Raw genomic sequence first — 24,841 nt, 5'->3', positions numbered from 1 at the left:
CCGATTCCCTCCCGACTCGGGGGGCCGAGGGGGTGCCATAGCCCGTTCGCCCGAGGAGCGGGTGACGTGAGGGTGCAAGCAAGGAGAAGCAAACGAAAAAGGGGTCGCCGGGAGGGAGGGAGAGAGAAACCAAACCCAAAACCCAGCCGTCCTGGGGAAAAAAAAACGACAACAACCACTCCGCCGGCCAGGGTCTCCACCTGCACCCCACACAGTCCTCCCGACACGTGCAAGCCTCAACTCCCGCGGAACCGTCCCTGCTCCGGGGAAGGGATCAAAATCCCCGAGCCCGCGGCCCCGAGCCCCTGCCAGCCTCCGGCAGCGGCTGCGCCCCGCAGCACCCGCGGCAAGGGGCTCCCCGCCGACACCAGAAGCCTTCCACGATCTCCCCCACCCTGTCCCACTTGGCTAGAGCCCTTCTGCTAGAGGCAAACATGGCCGGCCACGGCGCCCGCACCCTAACGCACCTCGCTTTCCTGTGAAGTGACGGTAAAACTTCCTCTCGAGGACAAGGTTAACGATGGCTTTACTTCTGAGCTGAGTAATGGATGGGGTGGTGATGACGGGGGTGGTGGTGGTTGGGGGGGGGTGGTTAGCTTTTCTCCTCCCCTTCTTCAAAAAAAAAGAAAGGAAAAAAAAAAAGAAAAAAGCTACAATCTTATAGACTAACCTCAGGAATATCAAAAAAGGAGCCCAATAGTTTCTTTTTTAAGTAGGTCGCCACAGACCTTGTCATTTACAGTATAACGAATGCGATTATTTCCTTCATAAATTTTAAATACAAGCAGAATAAAAATCACATTTTTTTCAGGCAACAGTAGCAGTTCAGTAGGTAAGTGGCTTGATCACATTTTTTTGTTTCGTATTAGTAATGCATGCAAGCAGCTTTAGTATTACAGATCCCTTATAGGTCACGAAACGTTTGCCCTCTTTATAAAGTCCCTCCGTAAGTACCATCTTGTCTTCTCACGGGAGTTTCGGGCCGGCTGGAGGAGCCCGAACCTTGTTCAAAAGGTTGCGGAGTGCTTTGGGTATCCGATGCCATAGCATCCGTGGCAGCTGCCTCCTGTATCACCGAGCCAGCCCCTTCGGCGTCCTCGCTCTGTTCGAAGGACTGGTTGGATCCATTGCTTAGCTCTACGTTCACCGTGTTAGTTCTCAAGGCTACTATAGTTCCCGAATCGCTCCTCCTTTCTGCATAGATTCGCTGCTCAAAGACCTGAGCAGTGTTGGGCTGGAATTCCGGATCCAGGGGGACACTGTTTGTGGTGGAGCCCATGACCGTGCGGTACATCTCCATCCCTTCCGGCAGCATGGACTTAATCTTCGGCAGCCAGCGCTTGCGGACCCGGCGGGCGTTGGTGCACATATCGGCTGCGATCACATTCATCTCGCTTTCCTTAAAGCTCGGGGCAAAATTCTGACAATACACTGCAAAGACAGGGATACACACAGCTGAGGATTCCGAGCAAGCAACACGGAGGCGGCACAAAGGTGACTGCAGCCTCTGCCCCATCCTAGAGCCCGGCTGCAAGGCTTAGCACGGGCAGATGCCGCGGAGTGGAGGTTGACCCACGGGCCAGAGCTCTCACAAGGAGAGACTTACAGACAAGGACTCTTCAGCTCGCGATAATCAAGAAGGGATTAACCCAGAAGGCATAAAACCCCCAGGAAGGATGGGGAAGGGGGCTGGAGAAGGATCACTCCCTCCCCAGGAACCCAGCGAGCCCCAGAGGTACCAGGCTCCTCTCTGCAGGACCCAGCCTCCAGCTGGAGCATGGCCACAGCACGTTGGCATGGCCAAAGGCAGAGATGGACGCAGAAAGGGTCAACACAAACTCCTCGACAGCAGATCCACTGCTGGCTCTTCAACCCATGGTGGTGCAGGCACAGCTGCGGGGCTGGAAAATGTCAGCGCTGCTCCTGACCGAGCAGAGGAGATTGCCCCAAGGACTGTCCTCTGCCCGTCCTCACGCTTCGCGCCAGCCACCGCCGGGCCAACCAGCGCCGCGTGGACCTCCAGCCCAACCAGGGTGGCTGCTCCAACACCCACCATCAGCACAGCAGCTGGCACGCACCCTGCCGAAGCCCACCTCGGCTGCGGCCCCGCTCCTCCACGGGGGCCAAGCACCCGATGGTATGGAGCAACACCATCACCCTGCCGTGGCCAGTAACTATCTACTACAACTGGTGCACAGGGTGCTTCTCTGTAAAATTCGGGCCGTAGGAAGTCATCGAATGCCCCGACACGTGACAGCGTGTCACAGGCACTGTCAGAGGACAGCGGTGCCTTTCCAACCTCTGCACCTCTTTGCAAGCCTTAGCAAGGACCAAGGCTGGCAGGTCCAGAGCCAGGGCTCTCCAGGGTGAAGCTGCCAGTGGGGGGGCTGTCTCAGGACAGCACCACGCACAAGCGACGGGCAAGCACCAACAGCCCACTTCAGTGGTTTTGTCTTTCTGTATTGGACATCTGACATCTTATCCTTTCTCTCCATGTGCTACAGATCTCAGAGGGTGGTGGGAAGGCCCCTGGAGTTCAGCAACAGTTGGGGAGAGGAAAGATTTATTTTCCAAATCTTAAAAAATACTAAAAAAAATTGCTTAGAGTTTCCTTTTCCAGCACTATAATATTTACATAAAGATTTACTATCCAGAATCCAGCAAGGGTGAGGGAACACACTGCTCTCCACTGGGTATCAAGCCCACGGAAAACCGGCTTCGCTGCCGTGACCCGGGAGGGCTTCCCACACCACCCAGGTCCTCGCTCGCCAGCGGGCACCTTTGGTCCCACAGCACGCTCCTCGTACTCAAGGGTGACCGCAAGCACCAAATATTTAACCATTTGTCTGGTGCCTGCCATCAATCATTAAACTACCTTGATGGAAGCAACAAAACTCTCCTTTTCTTGCGTAGACACCAGGCGCTGGGCACAAACACGCCCAGGGCAGCGGGCAGCCCGGCGCACCCCAGCCCTGGCGAAAGTTCGGGCGCCGTGTAGCGATGCAAACACAGGGGATCACCGGGGGTCTCACCGGCAGGGCAGCAGAAGGGGTGTTCAGCAGCTCACCCTTTGGTAGCCCCGGCCCGGGGACAGAGCTCAGTGGCTCTGCGGACCGATCAACCGACCAGCCGAGCCGCGCAGCACCACGCAGAACTTTGTTGGCAGCTCAAACGTGAAAAACAAAAGCTCCTGTTGCTTTATGCAATCTTTTAAACAGGCAATTATTTGCAGCAGGGCTCCCATTTTATGTTTTTATGAAAAAAAAAAAAAAAGTTTCCAAAATATATTCAAGGAACGTATTCAAAGCTGCAAAGCTACCAGGCAGGCTGCCAGCGAGACGGAGAGCGGCTCCCGCCGCGCTGCCGGGGCTGAAGCAGGCAGCAGGTCCCTGATTCCGGGGGCCACTGACCGCTGCAGGCCAACAGCCCCAAAGCGCGGGGCACCGCAAAGCTCGGCCGCTCTCGGGGCCAGCACCGCCGAGAGATGCTCGGAGGACGTCTCCGGGCGACGGATCGCAGCCGTACGCTTTGCTCCTGCGAACCAGGGGATTTGGCAGAGCCCTGCGCTTGGATGAATCCGAACGTGAGCCGGAGCCCAGGGGCATAAACGCCAGCACACAGAGACGGCCTGTTTCAGCGCTATCAAGCTCTGAGTGTTGGCCAAAAACATAATTTTGATTTCCTCCACAGAGCACCTATCAATAAAATAATTAACTACGAAATTAGCGCTTTAAAATATAGCAAAACAGTCAAGCAGCAATAACGTTTTATATTAAGATACTGCCAAACAAATTAAAAAAAAAATTTCACTTCACCTCCCCCAAAATGATGCAAAATAAAAATAAATTCATTTTCCCATAACCCAATTTCAGCATATAGAGCTCTCCTATTACGCAACAGAGCTGGCCTTCCCCGCGTAGGTTTTGGCTTTGCTCTGGGCGTGCTGCTCCACCAGAGCGGCAGTAAATCTCTCTCCTTACGTTTGACTGCGTTAAGGACCCTGCTGTCCAGGGGCTTCCTGCTGGGATCGCTGGTGGAGGACCGGATTCCAGTTCCGCAGCTGTTGGCAAGCGTGTTCCTGCGGGAAAGGCAAAGGCAGATCCTTAGAGCGGGCACTCCGGGGGACGGCGCATCACGAGGGGACGCCGTCCTCTTCCCTGTAGGTTCTCACGGAGGGATCGCCACGTTACGTGATTTTAAGGCAAGGGACTGGAAAACCTGCTGCTCAGGTTCAAGCACCATTGAGAAGAAGCGCAGAAATCGGTGCGGCATGTAGAGAGCATGAAGCGCTCGTGACACATTATCTACTGACAAGGTTAAAACACCAGAAAACACACTGAATCCCTTGGGAGAGGACAAGAGGACGTACCGATCAAAGAAGGTGGCCAGCAGACGTCTCAGCAGGACCTTGTGTTTGACACCGGCACACAAGTGGCAATTCATCAGCTGCCCCCGGGTGATGTAAACACCAGAGCCTGGAAGGGTGGGAGAGGGAGAATCCTGGGTTAAAGCCTCGCCTCGCCAACGGCACTGCCGACAACCGGCCCCTCCTGCACCGGGGGTCCTGGTGCTGCTGACATGGGAGGGAGCGTGCTCTGCGCTGGCTGCTACCAAAGCCCAACAAGGAGGGCAGGAGTTTTGGGAAAGCCCAGCAGGGACTGTTATCGCAGTCCCTTGGGGTCTTGGCAAGCCCCAGGTAACAATAATCCCTCATTTTATCTGTACAGAAATGAAATCTATGGAAATCAAATGAAAGGACTCCTTTTTTTTTTCTCCAAAGACAGACAGTGCAAGGCTTTATACCGTGATTTTATATGTACAGATCAGATTATTTATTCTTTCTGAAGCAAGAAAATCCCAATCCATTTGGCCTTTTCTTTTCTCAAGTGAAAGATCCTAGAACACAGAGCTAGAAACAAAAAAAAATCCTGTCTAGCACAGAAAAGACACTTGGCTACATCACAGACCCTTTTCCAAAAACCCCAGCCCATCACCTCCTGATGCTCCTGGTGAGCAGGGAATTTGCCTTCCAACGCGCAGCCATCGCTGGCTTTGGAATACTCTGCCTTTCAGGATGTTCTCCGGAAGAAAGAGGAGCCCCTGCCGAAGCGGCTTCACCCCCCGGGCTCCGGCAGGGCTTTACAGCACATTTCTTCTCCAACACTTCCACTGCGCGCGTCGCTCCCGCAGAGCACACCGCGCCGGCCTCCGCGTCGCCTTGCGGGGGGGGCTACTCTGGTTCTCACGTGTGCTGTTATACCAGAGGGTTCTGCTATTTGCTTTTAATTAAGAATAAATACCAGGTCGTATCTGGATCCAGAACACGCTCTGTTCTCAAGATATAAAAACATCTACTGGATCCCTCCCGGATTCCCAGGACAGACGATCGTCCCCGACCTTCCGGACGAAGGCCGAGCTGCAGGGCAGCCCACGGCGAAGGGCTGCACGGGGACAGGCGCCCAGCAGCCCCCTGAGCCCCACGCTCTCCCCGGGGACGGCACCTTCCCCGCCGCTGTGGTCCTGCCCCAGGAGCAGCGAGCATCGCTCCGCACCTCAGAGCCACCCGGCTTCTGGCCACGCTGCGCCCACAGCATCTGTCTGCCCGACGTGCGACGGCGAGGCTTGCTGGGGTTTGCAGAATTAATTATGGCATGAAAAATTGGAGACAAAAGGAGAATCCTCCAAACAGAGAGCGGAGGAAAACTTCTGCTGCAGGACCCTCCTGCACGCTCCGGGGTCAAACCCCCCCAGGTCTCACCGGGGTGGAGACAGCAATTTGCTTTCTTCAGCAGCGGCACTTTAAGAGGTGAGACATCAGAGGGAACGCCAGACGCTACCGAGGGTAACTTCGCTTTAATAAACAAAAAATAACCGAGGCAGCCACTATCGGTTAGAGATATTAATCTATTTTTTTTCCAGATTGAAAAATGTAAATCAAGCAGAGCTGCCTTGAGCCAATTTGCAACTCTCACTGTGAAAATAACCTGCACCACTTGATGGTTTTAAGAAGTCTCACATAAAATGTAAATGGGTACAAAATGAATATTCCAGATACAAAATAAATACTTGTGGTTGTTCGCTGTGCCGCGGCGCGTGCGTGTTACTCCTGCCTCCATCAAAGACCCATCCTCCACCAGACGGAAACCTTTCTGGGCATCCCCTGAAATTCAGACTCCTTCTACAGACTGAAAATCAAAACATGCTGCTCGCCAAGAGATCAACGACCAGAAAGAAATGACAACCGATCGGGATCGACTGTGCTGCCACACGTCCTCTTCGTACCAAGGGTATTAACGCACCCCCCGGCCTGGGCAGCAGGTACGGGCTGTCGTGCGAAGATCGCTTCATCCGCACGTGGCTGCGTCCAAGGGCAAAAACCTCATGGCAGCAGGGGCTGAACGCTGAGAGCAGCACTGCAGCACAGCGGCGCTGGGGGGAACTTCTAAAAGCAGAATATAGCTATTTAAACTGGAATTTGATCTGGACAGCCCAGCCAAACATCCATCTTCCGAGCAGTGCGTGGGGTACCTGGGCTGCAGGCTGGCACGGCCACCATTTCCCAGCCACTGGATCTCACTCTTAATCCAGCTTTACCCACACCAGTAGTTTGAGGAGCTACTGGAGAGAGTCCAGCGGAAGGCTATGAGGATGATGAGGGGACTGGAGCATCTCTCCTACGAGGAGAGGCTGAGGGAGCTGGGCTTGTTCAACCTGGAGAAGAGAAGGCTGAGAGGGGACCTTATAAATGCTGATAAATATCTGCAGGGTGGGGGTCAGGAGGACGGGGCCAGACTCTTTCCAGTGGTGGCCAGCGACAGGACAAGGGGCAATGGGCACAAACTGAAGCAGAGGAAGCTCCAGCTGAACACGAGGAAGAACTTCTTCCCTCTGAGGGTGACGGAGCCCTGGCCCAGGCTGCCCAGGGAGGCTGTGGAGTCTCCTTCTCTGGAGATATTCCAGACCCGCCTGGACGCGGTGCTGTGCAGCCTGCTGTGGGTGACCCTGCTTGGGCAGGGGGTTGGACTGGGTGACCCACAGAGGGCCCTGCCAACCCCGACCATTCTGTGATTCTGAGTATCATTAAAAGCTAAACGGCACCATCTTCCACCTCAAGTTGGCCACAAATCCTTTCTGAAGTAGTAAATTGTTGTGATATTGTAAATAACCCCAAAGCTGAAAATAAAGAGAGGAGAAAGGACCAAACCTGACTGCTTCTCTTCCTTCCAACTGCAGCATTTCACAGTTTAGTAACATCCTCAATTTTAAAAAAACTTTAATAGTTTTTTCAAAGCTTGTTCAGTGACACAAATTTTATCTCCACTGCTTTGTAAATCTCATAATGCAGTGGGGATTTTCAGGTGGTTTTTTTTTTGGATCTGTGCATCTAAATCACAACACAATTGCGATGCAGCCCGTACCAATCAGGAAGAACACAAGCAGGAGAATTCAATTAAAATGCTAAATTAATTCAATTGAATAAATCCTGTTAATGACACATTTTTCTATCAGCAAATTAAAGGAAATCTACAACTTTTAAAAAGATGATTGGTGATGAATAATCCAGAAAAACACAGCAAGGGCACACAAGATGCACGACTCCAGCAACAGTGCAAGCAAGACGAAGAACACATTTCAAGAAGGAAAATATCAGCAACCTCCAGGCATTATCACGCAAAGCAAAGTTACCCCCTCGTTACCTGCAACGAGCTCAAGTTTTTCTCCAGGATCTCCCTCCGAGTAGAGTTTTGGGTGGCAGCGGTATCCGATTTGACTGATAAGACTGGCTGGGAGAGCAACTAGATCCCGTCGTATGAGGACACAGGAGCGGTTCTCCAGTGGGATCTGCTCCGGCTTCTCTTGAGCAACTTAAAAATTCAAAGGAAAAACCAGTAAAGCAGCTTAGTATGCAGGCACAATATTAACAGAAGGTCAAATTTTGACTTTTTCAGGTAGCGCTTGGAAATATTGCTCCCTCCAGAAGGACAACCACTCGCCAGGGCTACCGGCCGCAGGGCAGATGCCACCTGACAGCGTAGAAAGGTCCCCGGTCTCCCCCACCATCTAGCGCAGCAGTCTCGTATGGGTGTTCGGGTTCTGTGAGAGGGATTCTTGGAATCTAATTATGCGTTAACTTTTCCTATGTTAATCATTTATGAAAATGGGCAACTCTGCACAGCTGGTGTTGTTCTGGAAGTGCAGCAGATGGAGCTGGCTTCCCCAGACACCCCCAGAAGAACGGCAGGTTACTTCACCAGGGGTTTCTTTGCCGGAGTTTGATAAATACCTGCATCAGTACCATCACTACGTCTATTGATGTTTTTTTCCTGCTGAAGTTAAACGCCAGACTCTGCAGATACCCCCTGCACCGAGAAAGGTCACCACAGCCTCCCCCAAGGACGGCACCCACCAGCCACCTCCTGCAAGCTCCAACGCATCCCTTGAAGCACCCCGTCTGCCTTTTGCAGCCCAATGTTTCCTCTCAAGAACACAAGAGACCCCCAACCAACAAGCCACAAAATGTTAAGCTGTGGCATCCAAATCAGATTACTGGGTTTTGCTGGGACACAGCTGTGGCTTCACTTCGTGCCCTGACGTGCCGTCCCCAGGGCCCACCACTGCCTATTAGCAACCATTAACGTCGAAAAGCTGAAGCTACCGAGCTGTACCACCAGCACCACGCAAGTCTGGGGACTTGTGGGCACACAGAGGCTTTGCTTTCCGAAGCACTTTTACGGTGCAAGACCATAGGTTTGCTGAAAATTACAATTTTTGACAGCAAAAGAGGGCTGACGGGTGCACATCAACTCCAGCTGCACTGGGAGGTGGTGGGAGCAGTTCCAGCTCTGAACGGCAGCCCAGCTCTACAATGCTCCGTCTTTTTTCCCCAAAAAGGTTTGATCGTGTGGCAAGTGCCACGCATAAAATCAGACACAGCTCTGCACTGCAATAGCTGTGAATACCGAGAGGAGAGAAAAATCCCAGCAACTGGTGTTTCCGAACTCAAAATGTCTCCTGCTCAAGAGGTGCCTTTTCCTGCAATTATTTTGGTGTTCTGGGGCACGCTTTTCCACTCTCCAGATAAAACAGCAACTTTCGCAGACTTGTTGCTGCAGTAACCGCAGGGTGACGGCTCCCGTACAATGGGAGCTGTGTTCTAACTAGGCCATGCCCCGCGACGCCGTGCCGTGCCATGGCACCCTATCGCAGGCACGGGGCTGGAAGCTCTCCCCCCCCCCGCCATCGCTCCCTCCTTCCCTAAAAAGCTGGCAGACCAGCAGGATGCCCCTTGCTTGCGGAGCTGCACCGCGGCAGAGCGGCGTTTCCCTCGGTGGTTAAGGACCAAACGGCAGCAGAACGACTCACATGTTTGAAAACATCTCCTGCCACCACGGCCCGATTACCTACTGATGTGCAGTCCCACCGACACGCAGAATTTTCACCCACCGCAACATTTCCCTGTCTAATCGCACTCCCAAGCACCCAGGCAGCCTCTCCTAGGGTGGGAGTCATCTTCTGCTCGCACAGAGGACGCATCTCATAGACCTGCACTATTTCTGATGCCTCCAACGCGTGATAAGCAGAGTATATCCAATTAAATACTGGTATTTTCCAGCTTAAACAAATCAAAAGCACTAGGTATGGGGGAGCTGACACCCAGGGAAGGCCTGCTCTGGTGTCCTTCCCAGGCTTTCTCGCTCCGCCAAGGCAGGTTCCAGCACCATGGCCACTGCAAAGTAACCGCAGATCTCATGGGGTGAGGAAGCAGCGCCGTCAGCTCCCAGCCAGCGTCCTCGGCAGGTCACACGCAGCCTGACCCCAAAGGTAAAGTCAGATGCACCACAGAGGAGCTCTCATCCTGCTGATAAATCCCAGAAACCAGACTGGGATGTCCAAGGTCCTCAATAGCAGCAACAAAAGATAGGTGAATGCTGCAGTTTTGGGCCCCTCACTACAAGCAGGACATTGAGGGGCTGGAGCGTGTCCAGAGAAGGGCAATGAAGCTGGTGAAGGGTCTAGAGTACAAGTCTGATGAGGGGCTGCTTAGTCTGGAGAAGAGGAGGCTGAGGGGGGACCTTATCGCTCTCTACAACTATCCGTTGTAGTGAGGCGGGTGTTGGTCTCTTCTCCCAAATAACTAGCGATAGGACAAGAAGAAATGGCCTCAAGTTGCATCAGGGGAGGTTTAGATTGGATATTAGGAAAAATTTCTTTCCTGAAAGAGTGGTCAGGCCTTGGACCAGGCTGCCCAGGGCAGTGGTGAAGTCCCCAACCCTGGAGGCGTTCAAAAAACGTGTGGATGTGGCACTTGGGGACACGGTTTAGCAGGCATGGGGGTGTTGGGTGGATAGTTGGACTTGATGATCTTAGAGGTCTTTTCCAACCTCAGTGATTCTATGATTCTATGCTATTCAGGGTAAAATAGAATTTGGCAACAGCTTTTTCTGCTGAATGGGTGTCCCTGAGCCATCAGAAGGGGAGAGGACAAGGCCGTGCCTGTGCACGGGGCTCCTGCTAATTGCAGGCAGCTCGTTGGGGCGAGCGCTCCGCAGCGCTGGCCTCTCCATGAAGCCACCGCTTCAGCTGCCCGGCAGGAGCAGGAAAACCAGCACAACCCCTCGCAAGCCCAACGCTCCACCCAGGCTGTGTAAAACTGCATTTGTAATATTTAATTTCTACTTTGAACTAATGACCCAGGTCAAAAGCGCCCACGATATTCATCACCACCTAAAAACCAGCAGATGTTAAGCTGCTGAAGGGAAGTTGGGCAGACTGGTATGGATTTTCAGAAACTTTGAGACCTCCAATTATTTTTTAAGTGATATAAAAGGTCTCCAGGTCAAGTAGTTGCAACCAACACTCCAAAGGAGATATGAGTTCAGAGCAGGAGAGGCAGGAGAAGGTCCTCACAGCTTGTGACCCAGCATTGTTGTCATGGGAACAGAAGAGAACTCGGACTCGAATGGCCACCAGCCATGCCCTCCACCTGCCCGCTTCTTCATCGAGACCGCTGTCACTGAAGAAATTCAACATCTACAGCATCCAAGTGGTAAACAGCTACGGCGGACAAGGACAAACCTACCTGCTCTACCACCTTCCATAGGCAAACAGTCAATAAAAAACAATTTTGGGGCCAAAGAGATCCCACGGTAGCAATAATGAGACAGGCAAGAGAAAGATCAGCACAAGCGCTGTGCTCACGCTACCTTCCGGGGGGAATTCTGAAGGATTTGGTGTCAAACCTGTCTCCTGAAAGAAAAGCAGCTTTTCAGGCAGACGACGCTGCCGCACTGGCTGGTGACAATCCTGCCTTGAAGAAATTCTTTGCTTTTGAAGACATTTCACTTCCTACACGTGGAGCCATCGAGAAGTTTACATTTCTTCCTGTGAAATCAAATGCTTCATAAAACAAACTCAAATTCGGGCTGAAAAGACCAAATGTAACTCAACCCACCACTCTATTTCGGTTACATCTGTCCTGCTGGCTCGCTCTCTGTAAATCTCTTATTAAACATGAGCATGAATCATTTTTTGGACTTTGTTTCCATTGAAGCATTAGCACAAACTCAACGATACCAAACAAAAACGACCGAAGCTTTAGGCCTTTCAGTGCCACCTCAATTCAGCAGATAGCCATCGGTTACGTAAAGAAGCAGGATACAAGAGACACTCTGGTCCCATGTTTTCAAAGAAAGCCAGTCTGTTTGGCCTTTATGCTCTGAAGAACAGGATAGTATTCGCTTCTAATTAATTTGTATCTTCGGAGGGCAGCGGCTCCTTCCCTTTGAATGAAAGGGCAAACAATGTGAAGTATTGTTTAATACAGTTTTGTTCTCGACCAAGAAAGGAGCCTACCAGCTAGCGGAGAGGGGCAGGAAATCATTACAGAGGAAGCAGTGAGAGCTGCCAGCCCAACACTGCTATGTTTTCCTTATTCAGATATATGCTTTCATCTCAAACTTTTATGGATGCTGCAGCTGGCAACAAGTGGTCCAGAATGGGAAATATCCCGGGTTTTCTGGCTAAAGAAGCAACCTCAAACCAACTCACCGGTCCATGCTTGGAAGAAAGCTGGAGTCGTGGGAATTACCAGTGCTCCACAGCTCCACGCTGGGTGTGATGCTAGGGGCACATGTCCTCCTTGTCCCTAAAACATATCATCCAGCTCAGAGCTCCACCACCCCACCTTCTTGCTGAGCCCACGATGGTTTTGCTGACGCCAGGACGGCCGCACATCCCGGCCAACGTGCCTGGGACCAGATGCTGAGCCCACACAGCTCCTGTTGGCCCTCATCGGTGACGGGCAACAAGGTGCTCGGGTGAGCGCCCGGGGTCTGGCAGCACTGGGAGTGCTGGCCACACACCCAGCACCAATATTCACTCCTTTCCTTAGTTCCCGACAATCCAAACACCAAGGCTTCAAGATTATTCATGAATGCCCAGTTCCCACCAGTCCGGATTCTCCTCTTGGCCATTTACTGGATACAAACTTCAACACACTCCCATGGGTAAGAAACAACTATTTCTGGTTTAGAAATGGGATTTTGAGATACAGAAACACCCGAGTGATGGACCCTCATCCAGACGTTAATGTTCACAGAGCCCCAACACGGAACCACAAGTCACGAGGCTTGGTCCACCGCAACGGCTACAAAACCATCTCCACCCCAGCCACCACGTATGCAAACACGTGGACAGTTCTCCCCTGCTCTCTGCAAGGCAAGAATTTTCTTTTCAAACAGCAACATTTTACAAACTTTTTTATCCCATTAGCCTATTTTCCACTGGCAGTGGGACTACCCCAAAAATAGCATCTCTGCCGCGGCCCCGGCACCGCCAGCATCTGCCTGCGTATGTAAACCTGTACCAGAGCACACACGCACGCACCGCAGGACAGATATGGTCCCGACTGTGATAGTTTACGTTTTACAAACAGTACATTTATAACAACGTACTGGAATGTAGAGATTTGATTTGTGACCTATTTATACAGGGAGGTAATCTGGAATTAGTATAGGAAAAATATTACTGGTTTATAAATACCTCTATCTTGCCTTCGCTTCAGATCTCAGCCAGGAGTGAAACATCTGCCAGCCTAAAATTAAACATCTGTGTTTTACGGTGAGGAAACCGGGGCTGGAAGTTTAATGCCAAAAAAGGCCCGAGGCCGCGCGCCCCGGTGTGGGGCTCTGCCTTCCTCCAGCTGCTCAGCACCGCCGGTCCCCGTGCCGGGCTGGGCGATGCGGCGCTGGCCGGCTCCCTCGGCACACTGCCGGCAGCGGGGCTGTCTGCAGCCCTCAGCTAAAAGCCACAGCAAAAGTGCCCCGGCGAATCAAGAGCATCCTCATTTCACCGCTTTCTTTCCTAAAAAACCCACCAGGCCGTTGCTCGCGAGCATCCCCCCCGTGCCGCCGCACTGCTCCTCGCGGGCTCAGCTCACCGTGCCGGCGGGTAGAACCAGCTACTTCATCACGGCTGCGGTTAGCTGGCGTCGCGAGCCGGGCTGCAGCGTGTCGTTCCCGGGCTCGGTTCGGGACGCTGCACGGGCGGCGCCGGAGCCGCTCCTTACGGATTCTGGGCTGCTCCTTGCCCTCTTTCCTTACTGTCAGGAATCGGAGGCCAGGAGAGAAAACTATTCTCTCAGCTAATTACCACAACTATCCTGTAACGGCTATTTTAGATGAATTTTTAATGAAGTGTGCTCTCGTCAGTCCGGGATTTCATAACTTTCAAGTCCAGCCTTCACGTTCCAGCCATTTGCTGCATAAAGGCTTTTCCTCTCCTCCGCAAACCGGCGCAGCAGGAGCCGGGGAGGAGGACGGACCCTCGCGCAAGTTCGCTTGCGCCTGTCAAAATTAACTTCACTGCACCTGCTAAGCAGCGAGCTGACTGACGAGAACGCGGTTCAGCGCAGAAGAACGCTGAGCATCTGCAAGTCCTGCTGAAACCCACTTCAGAGCAGGCCCACGATGCTGTAATTAACCAGGATAAAAATACTTTGCTTTTGTTTAATACTTTCGGCAGTTGAGCATTCCTCCGATCAGATGCCAGAAACCTCATTCAGTCTCGCTCGTGTCCTCAAGGCCCACACGTTCTCCACAACCAGACCCAGTTACAGAATAAGGAGCCATTTTGCCGCGATGCTCCCAGCCTGCCGCAGCAGCAGATGGGGACGGCGGTGGTGACACCGTGGCCATCCAACATGGCCAGAGGCTGGTGGGAGCTGACACACCTTTTCCGACATCCCTCTTTAAGAGAAGTGTGGCCAGCAGGTCGAGGGAGGTTCTCCTGCCCCTCTACACTGCCCTAGTGAGGCCCCATCTGCAGTGCTGTGTCCAGTGCTGGGCTCCCCAGTTCAAGAAAGATAAAGAGCTACTGGAGAGAGTCCAGCGGAGGGCTACGAGGATGAGGAGGGGACTGGAGCATCTCTCCTACGAGGAGAGGCTGAGGGAGCTGGGCTGGTTCAGCCTGGAGAAGAGAAGGCTGAGAGGGGACCTTAGAAATGCCTCTAAGTATCTGCAGGGTGGGGGTCAGGAGGACGGGCCCAGACTCTTTCCAGTGGTGCCCAGCAACAGGACAAGGGGCAACGGGCACAAACTGAAGCAGAGGAAGCTCCAGCTGAACACGAGGAAGAACTTCTTCCCTCTGAGGGTGACGGAGCCCTGGCCCAGGCTGCCCAGGGAGGCTGTGGAGTCTCCTTCTCTGGAGATATTCCAGACCCGCCTGGATGCGGTGCTGTGCAGCCTGCTGTGGGTGACCCTGCTTGGGCAGGGGGTTGGGCTGGGTGACCCACAGAGGTCCTTCCAACCCTGACCATTCTGTGATTCTGTAAGCTGCCACCCTGTCTACCGACACCTAAACCTAACCTCCCATTGGGTTTAAGACTGGGCTTATCTCTTCCTTTATCTCCAGCTCCTTTTGCAGGTGCATCCCACGGGTGCCACCGCTGCAAGACGGCCATCGCTTCGCCAGCGCTTCTCCCCGCTGCCTCCTCCACCATCAGACCCTTGGCCAAGGTGATGATGTGCTCCTTGGCTCTCTGCTCCCAGCTTTGGAGATGGCTCTCTCATCCTGACTTTGGAAACCTGGTGTGGTTCTGACTACAAAAAGAGGTGAACATAACCAAATTAAACCCCCCAGCCTTGGGGCAAGAAGATGGGGCCTGCCCAGCGCCTTCCCCGGCCTCGGGAGCCGTGAGTGATGCTCAAGGCAAGCGAAGAGCATCAGCACCAGCATCCCACCACACACTCGCCAGCGCTAGCTCAGTCAACGCTTCTGCTGGGGAAGGAAAAACTGGAGAAAAAGGAGGGGCGGAAAAAACCCTCTCTGAAATTCAGGGCTTTGTCTACTGCGCTCTTCTTTGGCTTTGTTTTTGTTTTTAGGAACGGGGCTCTTGGAAACCTTGGCAATCACTGTTTTACAGGGCTGCCCCCTCCCCCAGGCCTTTGTAAGGCTGTCGGGATCGACATGCCAGGAGCAGGATTAGCTGCCGTCTCTCTTCCATCTTCTGGTTTTATTATTCTGCACCTTTTGAGGGCACGGTTTATCCCGAGTAATTAAAACGCAGTTAGCTGTACAAGTCCAAACCATAATGGAATAGCTTAGGTTTTATTTTTTTTAATCTCTTTTTTATGTGCCCTCTTTTCCAGGAAGCCTGAGACTATAGCCGAGTGATTTAAAACAGGAAGCTCCCTTGAAATACGCTGGTGTGGAAGAGCTGTTTTAGCAGAGATGTGGTGTATCAGAACCTCACGCGGGGCCAAGCAGCGCTGCGCCCGACCTGCCCCTGCCTCCGCACCACGACACGGTTCAAGTCTTCCCCCTACAGAAACCACGTAGGAAAACTTTGCTGCCAGATGCCCGGCTCCGACGCGAGGGCTGGACGGCTGCAGCATCTCCAGCAACGCCCAAAAAAGCCGCTCGTATTTTCGCTTTTCCAACGGGGACGGCTCCCGCGCCGCCAGAATTCGGTACAGCCTCATCGCTGCTGCCCGCACCGTCCCGGCGCTGGTGCTGCCCTCGCCTTCTGGATTTGTTCTGTTCCGTTACTGCCTGAACTGGCCCCGTGACAGCGAAGGAAAACACCGTGTCCAAGGGTATAATCCCACTGCTCTGAGGAGTAACGCGGAAGGCAAACCCACATTACTCACCACACGCTCTGCCGCGGGGAAGCGCAACGCTAAATAAAAACAAAACCAGTGTGCAGGAAAACAGCCTGATTTCTGCTCGGTCGGACGCTAACAGCAGCCAGGGCACGGGGCCGCCTTCCTGCCAGGTCAGCAGCCATGGAGGAGACCTTGACCCCATCCCCGTCCCCTCATCCCACTCCTCCCACCCCCCCTTGTCCGCCCGGTACCAACCGCTGGGACGTGAAGCACGGCACAGGGAGCAGACAGGCTTTGGAGGACCGTTCTCTGCGACTGGCTTGTCTACTTTTCTCAGCAAGTATTTCTAGTATTAAAACAGTAACATTGCTACCAGTATGCCTGCCCCCTTTTGCACGTGGCTGGGTAAAAATGCTTGGAAAATACTGCTTATCTGCTTGCTGCCTGGCAGGGGGACATGCCAAGGGGACGCCGGGCGCCTGCTCTGTGGGACGAGATGGAGGCGAGCCAGTTCTCGGGGTTAGGGAAAGCCTGGCTTTAGGTAACAGAACAGGCCGTATTTGTCAGATCTTCTCCCTTGTTTAAGAATAAAATCAAACAGCTTTAAGGAAAGCACGCCAGCTCTCCAACAAACGAGACTTAAATATTTGCAAAATGAGCCCAGCAATTTCAGCGCAGGGCCGTGGCGGGGAAAGCGGCTGCAGGCGAGAGGATGCTCGGCGCTGGCAGAGCCTCGGGAAGATGTCCCTCCCCGGGGAGCGCCCGCGGATCAAAGCTGCTGCCACAGACACCTGCAGCTCCGAGCGGGAGGCCACTGCGCCTCACCGAGTGGAGAAACAAACGTTAGCAAGAGGCCCCCAAACTGCTTTTCCCTTTTTGACAGCGATGCGCTGGGCAAGGCTGGCAAAGGAAAGGGCGGTCGCTTCAGGCAGTGGGCATAAAAGTCCTTCTTTGCTTCTTCTTGCAGATATTCCTAATAAACCTCTATGAAAATTACTTACTTGGTGTTTTTCCCCCTTCCTCCAAATGTCATACGTTCATCACTTTTTAAAAAGTCTTCCTCCAAAAGGCCAGGACAGAGGGAACGTGCCTTGCACTAACTCCCAGACCGACCACCCAACCTCCGCCGGCCCGGGGCACCCTTCCCGCGGCTGACCATCCCTCTCGGCTGACCCACGGCAGCTGAGCTCGGCCATCGCCACGGGACTGTCACAGAGCCGCCAGGCTCCTTGTCAGCAGCCTCAGCCGAAAAGCGAAGGGCCAAGCTGGCCGTGGCGCGTGACATTGCCCCTCTTATCTACAGAGCCTCTCAGCTGGGGACACAGCCCACGAGCGATGGCAGGGGGGGACCTGCCCGTGCCACACCCGGCCACCAGCGCCCAGCCCACCACGTGCATCGCTTTCTGCGCCACACTACATAAAAAACCAAACAAGGCCCCCTGAAAACAAAAGCCTGATGAACAAGCCCAAAACTACCCGAGGTGGCTGGAGAAGGACCAAGAGACCGTTGAAGGAGAGCAGAAAACCCAAGGAGAGAGACCCTCCATTACCCGAGTAGCCTCCTGAGGACTTGATGTACATCTGCCCGTACTGCTCCTCCACCATGGTGTCGTACGCCTCGTCGTCCTCCTCGTCCTCCTCGTTGTGGTAGGAGGTGGGGCTGTCGGTGGTGGGAATGCTGCTGGCGCCGGGGCTCGTCCGCTCCCCCTGCGAGTACTGGACCTGCTGGACGTTGGGGATGAGGGTGGCCAGGTTGGGCATCCCGTAGTAGGAGACACGGGAGAGCTTGAGGGAAGTGGCGTTGGGGCCGCCGGCGCCGGCCCCTTCCCGGGCGCCGGGCTCGAGGGGCCGCTTGCCGGGCAGGCCGGGCAGGGCAGCTGCCTGCAGCTCGAGGTTCTCGTGTTTGACACGCGTGAGGAGCGGGATGGGCATGGAGGGGGACATGACGTAGGACGCCGAGGCCGACTGCAGCTGGTTGCAGGGGCTCTGCGGCTCCGAGCTGGGGTCTTCGATCATGGTGGTCTGAGAGTCACAGTGGGGAGAGCTAACCTTGAACATCAAGTCCGTCCCTTTCTCCACGATGTGCTGGATCTGCAGGAAGCCCGCCGTGTACATCACCACCAGCTGCTCGCTCGCCGCCATGGTCAGCTTCCCGGTGTAGCAGAAGGAGAGGATCTGCTGGAAGCAAGCGGGGGGGACGGTACCCGGCAGCTCGAAGGCGTTTTTGCTGTTCCCACTGAACAAGTCTCGGAAGTAGAGGCTGCTGGCGGCCAGGACCGCCCGGTGCGCCTTGAAGGCTTGGCCCTTCACCACGATGGAGACATCGCAGTACAGCCCCAGCAGCCGCTGCTCGTTCAGGCAGCCCAGAACGGTGTTCCCGAAGTTGGGAATCTCTATGTGCAACATCTGCGACATGGCTCAGGATCGGTTGGAGCTCCTCAGACATTCACTGCAGGAATATCCAAAGTAGGGCACATCTGAAAAACGGAGAAGGCAGGGAGAGAGGCACAGCGTTTTTAGACAGTTCACCGAGGCAGGCAGAAGCAGAGGAACCCACCTCACCCGACATCAAAGGCTCGAAGCTAAGCTCTGAGAGCCGGTGCGGAAAAGCAGCCGCTTCTAAAAATTACTTATCGATGTTTTCAAACAAGGTTGGAAATGCTATTGCTGGATGGCAAAGGATGTTCCAAAAACGCAAGTATTTTCTTCAAGTTGAGGTCTGTTTAAACAAGCACCACTGATTTTATTCCCCCGGGGGTTTTACTTTATGCAGGAAAATCTGAACGGTAATGGGAGAGGAGTGAACGGTACCGCAAACGTGAGACAGGCAGACAGCTCCTGGGCAGCATTATATAAGAAACACAACAACCAGCAGCTCTGTTCAAACTACAGAAAAGATATTTATAAAACAATGTGCCATTCTGCCTCAAATAAATACAGGATTCTGCCGGGGCGACAGCTCCCAGCAAAAAGCACTTTGAAAAGCAACCTTCCCCTCTGCACCAGGAGGAGGGAGCGTCTCAGCAGTGAAACCCCTTCGCAGCAGATCCATCCTCCAACAAAACGAGCCTGATCTCCAAATTAAGCCAGATATCTGAGCCCCGATAAAACAAACCACCGCGCCGCCGCCAGCCACCTGCCAACTTGTCTTCTTATTCTCCCCCCCTAAACCCAAGGTGGGGATGGGGGTCCCAGCCCGGCCCCTCCCGCGGCCGCAGCCCCCAGCCCATCACCCCAGCTGGGGGTACCGGCGCCAGCCGAGCCGCCTCGAGGACCCCCCGAGCACCCTCCCGCGCCACGGGCTGGAGGCGACGGCTCGGGCTCGGCGTCCCAGCGCGGCGGCTCCCGAAGGCCAGCTGTACCTCTGGGCCGCGGGGACAATTCCTCGTCGCGGCGCCCAGCGAACGCCCGGCGTGCGGCGGGAGCTCCGGCCGCAGGTAGCCTTCGCGCAGCCCCAAACTCCAGCGCAGCAAAGCGCTGCGGGTTCACCGCCAGCCGCCGGCGCCCAGACCCCCCCGGCCCCCCCGCGGGCTCCACGCACAAGTCCAGGAGATCGAAAATCCCGTTTGCCTTCAACGCTACCGAAGAAAAACTACGTTTTAACTCGTACCGAAAGCTGGTAAGAACAATATAAAAAAAAAAGGAAAGGAAAAAAAAAAAAAAGAAGTTTATCTGAGAAAGAGAAAAGAAAAAAAATCTCTGAAAAGAAAATAATAACCCACAAAGAGCTGCTCTGTTCCCACTGCTGAGGAAAAAAAAAAAAAGTCCTATCTGCAAGGCCACGGGGTAACAGGAAGAAAAGGGAACACACTCGGAGCCAATTTAATTGTATCTGCATGGTTAAAAAAAAATTCTTCCAAGCGGGGAAGTTGCCGGTCCCCTCACCCGGCCGGGAGCGAACGTACCTTCAGCAGCGCCCGTCGCCGGCGCGGCCGCTCGCCGAAGGGCTCTGGTCCCTCTGTATCACGATACGCAGCGATGCCGAGCGCCCAGGGGAGGGGAAAATTTAAAAAAAAAAAAAAAAAATCTATAGTATCAAACCCGGGGTTTGTCTGTGCTGCAGCTCAAGCTTTTCCCAAGTCAAATCTCCCCGGCAGCGCACAGCATCTAAATGAATAGGCCGGATGCAGATTAACATTCAGGCTGCTCTCCGCGATGAATAGAGCCCTTTGATTAGGGACCTGAAGTAAATGCCAGTTTCAAACCGAAGCTTTAAAAACAGAGAAATATCAGTGCCAGAGGAATGCTCTCAGTGTTGGTACAAGACAGACTTTTGATGAGTCACTGCAATGCAAACAAAGATGGCAGAAATACTGTACTGTATGCTGATGAAATGCTTAGTGGTGCCACGGCAACTGAGACAGGTTTTAAATTTATAGTGCAGTTTTGCATATGAATTACGCTGTAAACTGCCTCCCCTGCCATCTAGTACATCCAGAGTGTCAAAGCATTTAAACTATTCCAAACAGTCTGCAGAGCTGGCACTGCTGCTGGTTAACTCCTGCGGCTGGGGAAAGGCACGGGGCGGCGAGCATCCCCCAGAATCCCCCCAGCATCCCCTCAGCATCCCCCAGTATCCCCCAGCATCCCCCCAGAATCCTTCAGTATCCCCCAGCATCCCCCCAGCCCCAAAGGACAGCTATGGGAATGCCCAAATCTGCCCCAAATCCAGGTGCTCCTTGGGCAGAGCGCGTCCCCCGTCCCCCCACCCCCCAGAAAGCCTTTCAAAGGCAGGAAAAATGTTTACCCCTTGGGGGAAGCTTCTTTCAGTCTGTGGCTGAATCCACTAAAAGCAAATCCATTTGCTTAAGTAATGAAATCCTAGTCACATTGTCTCCTGGATTCAGATTTTAAATTACCTTCGCATTTATTGAGCATGTTTGGTGCTTTTTGCTGGGAAAGAGGGTGGGGCCTCACTTTGCTCACTTCTCCCTTGCCCAGAGCGGTTTTATTTCTGCTGTTGCTCCCGGATTTGTTTCAATCGCTCTGCTCGGCTGCTCACACACCGTTAAAATTCGCGAGGAGAGCAGAAGCCAGCCTTAGAGGAGGATAACGGTAGGGAGTGCAGACGGGGCCGGTGATGCCCCGCCGTCACCCATCCCTGCCCACCGTGCTCACATCTCCGCTTCCAACGTCCAAACCGACGTTGGGTGCCTGAAGTTCAACTCCAGAGCAGCAAACTGCTGCTGCTCCCAAGTGCCCAGGGGCTGGCTGCCTTCCCCTGCTCTCCCAGCAAACGGCACGGACACTTCTGCTCCGCATCCCACCGGACCCGCAGCCTCCCAGCTCGGCAGAGCCACGAGGCTGCCAGCCGAGGGCCTGCAGGACCTCCATCGGGAGCGCTTGATGGGTTCATCCAAACCCGGTGTCAGGTCCATGAGATCTCTGCCTGGTGTTGCTGAGGAGGCTAAGGCACCGAGAGGGGACCAAGGTGACATCCTGGCGAGGAGGTCAGAGATGACACTGCAACAGCCAAGGCCAAGAGCCCAAGACCTCTCCCAACCATGACACCACCAGCCTCTGTTGGAGAAGGAAAGGAGTCTGCCCTGGCAAACACAGATCCCCTCCAGATCTGTGAAAATTACTGAAATTAAATGCCCTTTATAGAAACATAACTTCTCCACTCAGGAAGAGCGGAGTCCATGTGGATGGCAGACCATGCCAGGTAGAGAAGGATCTCCTCCTCTTCTCTTCCAGCAAGGGCTCCCTTAGAGCTGTGGGGACCATGCCAGGTGGAGCAGGATCTCCTCCTCTTCTCTTCCAGCAAGAGCTCCCTTAGAGCTGGAGGGACCAGGCAGGTGCTGGGTGGGACCTGCTTGGACCCACTCACAACCCCCTGCCTTGGAGAAACCCAACACGGCAGGCTGAGTGGGACCAGCCAAGGACAGCTTGGTAGCACAGAACAAACCAACTTCAAATAGGTATCAATTATTAATACTGCTTAGAATCTGCTCTATAAACAAGCTAGGCATGCCAGGAGGAACCCGTGTCCCTCTAAAAACACCGAAATTGTGCCGGTTCAGGATAAATTCAAGCCGGTGAGAAGCACCAGAGTGCCACAGCCTAGCAAATTATTGGCAGATTTCACGTAAAACCTCCCATGAGACTTCAGAGTTTGAACCAAGATGCTCCACACAACCGACCCCTCCCAGGGTATGTCTTCCACCAGACTGCAGCCTGGCCTGGCCACCCCGAAGGCATCCCACCCCCAAAATCACCTCACTCCAGCTCCCAGCGGCCTCTTCTCCCATTCCAGCAAATTTCGTAGCTGCTGGTCACAAAGCGGCTGAGCAAGCAGGAGAGCTGGCTGGTGGCACTTGGTGATGGTCTAAACCTCCAGTTCTCCTGGAGGAAAGAGGCCTTGAAACATGCTTACAGGGAAATGATGAAAGAAGTAACTGTGTGTGGTTTAGAAACCGCCCCGAGGAACACGAGCAAAGCCGTACCAGTGAGCTCCGAAAGTCCAAACCACTTCAATAAACCATAGGCCAGGACTGCTGGATTTTTGTTTCTTCCTTTGCCCCTCACTTTTTATGACCAGACTACAGGCAAAAATCAAACCCAACCCAAAACCACCAACAAGCCAAAATCCCCCCCAAAATCCAAGAAATAAAAGAAGGCAGTCTTGAAAGCCAAGGAGAACCTGCTCACCACCAGACCTCACATCCCCTAGAAACAACAACAAAGTATTACTCTGACTAGAATAGTGAATGCAGTAATGCTTGATAACATCTAACTTAAAAATCTCCTCTACTAAATATGACTTTTTTATTTTTTTTAATAGAGCACCAAGTGACTTTTGAATGGTCCAAAATGGCTTCAGTCCATCTGACCCAGGAAGAGCTGTGCTGCAGGAACAACGACCTTAGCAACTACAGCTGTACACTGCATTTTGCAGTCTCGTCTCCCAGGCTGAGCTGTGTCCCCGGGGGGCAGGAGGAGCCCCCAGCGCTGTTGTCACCCCAAAAAATCCACCCCAAAAAATCCAGTCCCCTTCGGGCTGCCCTGCCCTACAGGTGACGGATCATCGGGTGGGCACCTCCTACCCAACAGGAGAACCTGGAGAAAATGGGATGAAACCCAGCCAGCTCCCCCCCCGATTATTTAATATTCGTGACGCTTCCAGCAAAGCACCACTCCGTTTTCTGATGGCAGCCTCTCTCCTCCAGCTCTCGGACAGAGCAGGACAATGTGTACACGTCTGCGTGGTTTTTGTAAAGTCATAGCCTTTGTCACAAGACGTTCATAAAAAAGGCGGCTGTTATTCGATACAACTTCCATGAGAGTTTGAGAATTCTCAGTTTCTGTGTTCACATGTTCGGGGCGGGGGGGAGGAAAAGCAGGTTTGCTCTTTTCGAAACTATTTTCCTGCTCCGAGGCCTGAAAGTTCGGGGCGAGCTGACAACAACAAAGGAAAAAAGCATCGCCCTAGAAGACGACGCTGGCATCAGAGCTCCCCCAGGAGTAATCAGAAATAATTAGACAATGCATTTCAATTTTCCTTAGCCAACATACAAAGAGACTTGGAGACTTCACTCTCCCCCCCCCCAAGCCCCCCAAGCCCCCGGTTTCCCGCGGGAAGGTGCGCTGGGCTGTGCTGGGCTGCGCTGGGCTGTGCTGGGACAGGACAAAGGCAGTGGGACCCTCCCGGGTGGGAGACAAAGCGGCCGGGGGCTGTCACCCCACCCGGCCCCCCGAGCCCCTCCAAAGAAAGGAGCTGAAAAGTCCTGCCCTTGAGGGCCCCCGAGGGTCAAAGGAACCTTCCCTTTCTTCTGTAAATGAGGAGAAGGGGGGGAAAGTCCCACCCTTGGGCTGGAGGGTGGCAGGGGCTCCCCAAAGCCCCCCGCCACCCCGCGCACAGGGCTGCCGCCCACCCAGCTCTAACTACAGGGGTTTGGGGTGTGTCCCCCCCCCTTTTTCAAGAAAAGGAAACGCACTTTTTACGTAAGCCCGAAGGAAAATACGCAACAGCGAACTGCAAGGCTGGGTGGCGAAGTCCCACTCCCCGAGCACCGAGCTGCCATAACGCCTTCAACCAAAGAGTTAAATAAAGTCAAATAAAGCGCGCTCCGGGTCTGCGCCGTGCACCCCCCCAGGCACCGCAGCTCGCTCCGTCGGGGAACCCCGAAGCGAAAACGAAAAAGTCTTCGCACCCCCCAAGCCCAACCCCGCGCCGGGGGTCGGGGCAGGGAGAGGGACTGGGGCGCAACTGGGAAACGCGGCGCGTGCCCGCGCGGCTTCACGCCCGTCTGCGGCGGGGGAAAGGAGAGAAGGTGAAGGCTGGCAACCCAGTGACGGTCATGCCCGGAGTCCTCTTCTCTTCCGCAGCGTCCGTTGCTGCAGCTCCGAAGTGTTGGTGTTCGCAGTGCTGCGAGCGGCGCTAACCTACCCTATTTTTAGCGTGGCAGCCAGTGGCAGTGGGTGAAAGCAGCCGATTTCTGCCTCACGAAGATAACAGCAACTTGAATTTGCAAATATTACTCAGCAGCACGGCAGCGACGCAGCCCGCGGCACGGAGCCACCTTCGCTTCCCAACCCTAAAAGTTCGCAGCGAAAGTAAAGACGCGGCGGCTGGGGCAGGGGAATGGGCGGAAAGATGGAAAAGTGAATTAAAGGCAGGCTGCCGACGCAGCCCGGGGCGCTGGCAGCTCTGCTGGGGGACCCCGGGTGCTCTCCCCGGGGACCCCGGCAGCAGCCCCCCGGCTGGGTCCTGCTGCAAGGTGAGGCGGCGGGCGCAA

The 24,841-nt window shown here is 54.0% G+C and overlaps 1 protein-coding gene across 4 annotated transcripts in view; it reads right to left on the bottom strand.

Moving 5' to 3' along the window:
- Window positions 1-931: 931 nt before the first annotated feature.
- The window catches only part of NACC2 (NACC family member 2), a 61,311-nt gene continuing 37,401 nt past the window's right edge, over window positions 932-24,841 (bottom strand). For 2 of the 4 annotated variants that reach the window (XM_075439504.1, XM_075439507.1), the window contains exons 2-6: window positions 17,654-18,580; window positions 7,698-7,865; window positions 4,370-4,475; window positions 3,981-4,078; window positions 932-1,431 (exon numbers count right to left, since the gene is read on the bottom strand). In XM_075439504.1, coding sequence (XP_075295619.1) covers window positions 932-1,431; window positions 3,981-4,078; window positions 4,370-4,475; window positions 7,698-7,865; window positions 17,654-18,518 — 1,737 coding nt within the window. In that variant the 5' untranslated portion in view covers window positions 18,519-18,580. Of the gene's footprint in view, window positions 1,432-3,980; window positions 4,079-4,369; window positions 4,476-7,697; window positions 7,866-17,653; window positions 18,581-19,465; window positions 19,664-20,008; window positions 20,100-24,841 lie in introns of those variants that run through there. The other 2 variants (XM_075439506.1, XM_075439505.1) reach the window with 2 other exon arrangements.

Source organism: Opisthocomus hoazin, chromosome 19, assembly GCF_030867145.1.
Source record: "Opisthocomus hoazin isolate bOpiHoa1 chromosome 19, bOpiHoa1.hap1, whole genome shotgun sequence".
In the NCBI taxonomy this organism is placed as follows: Eukaryota; Metazoa; Chordata; class Aves; order Opisthocomiformes; family Opisthocomidae; genus Opisthocomus; species Opisthocomus hoazin.
This window is presented reverse-complemented; position numbering and strand designations above follow the sequence as displayed.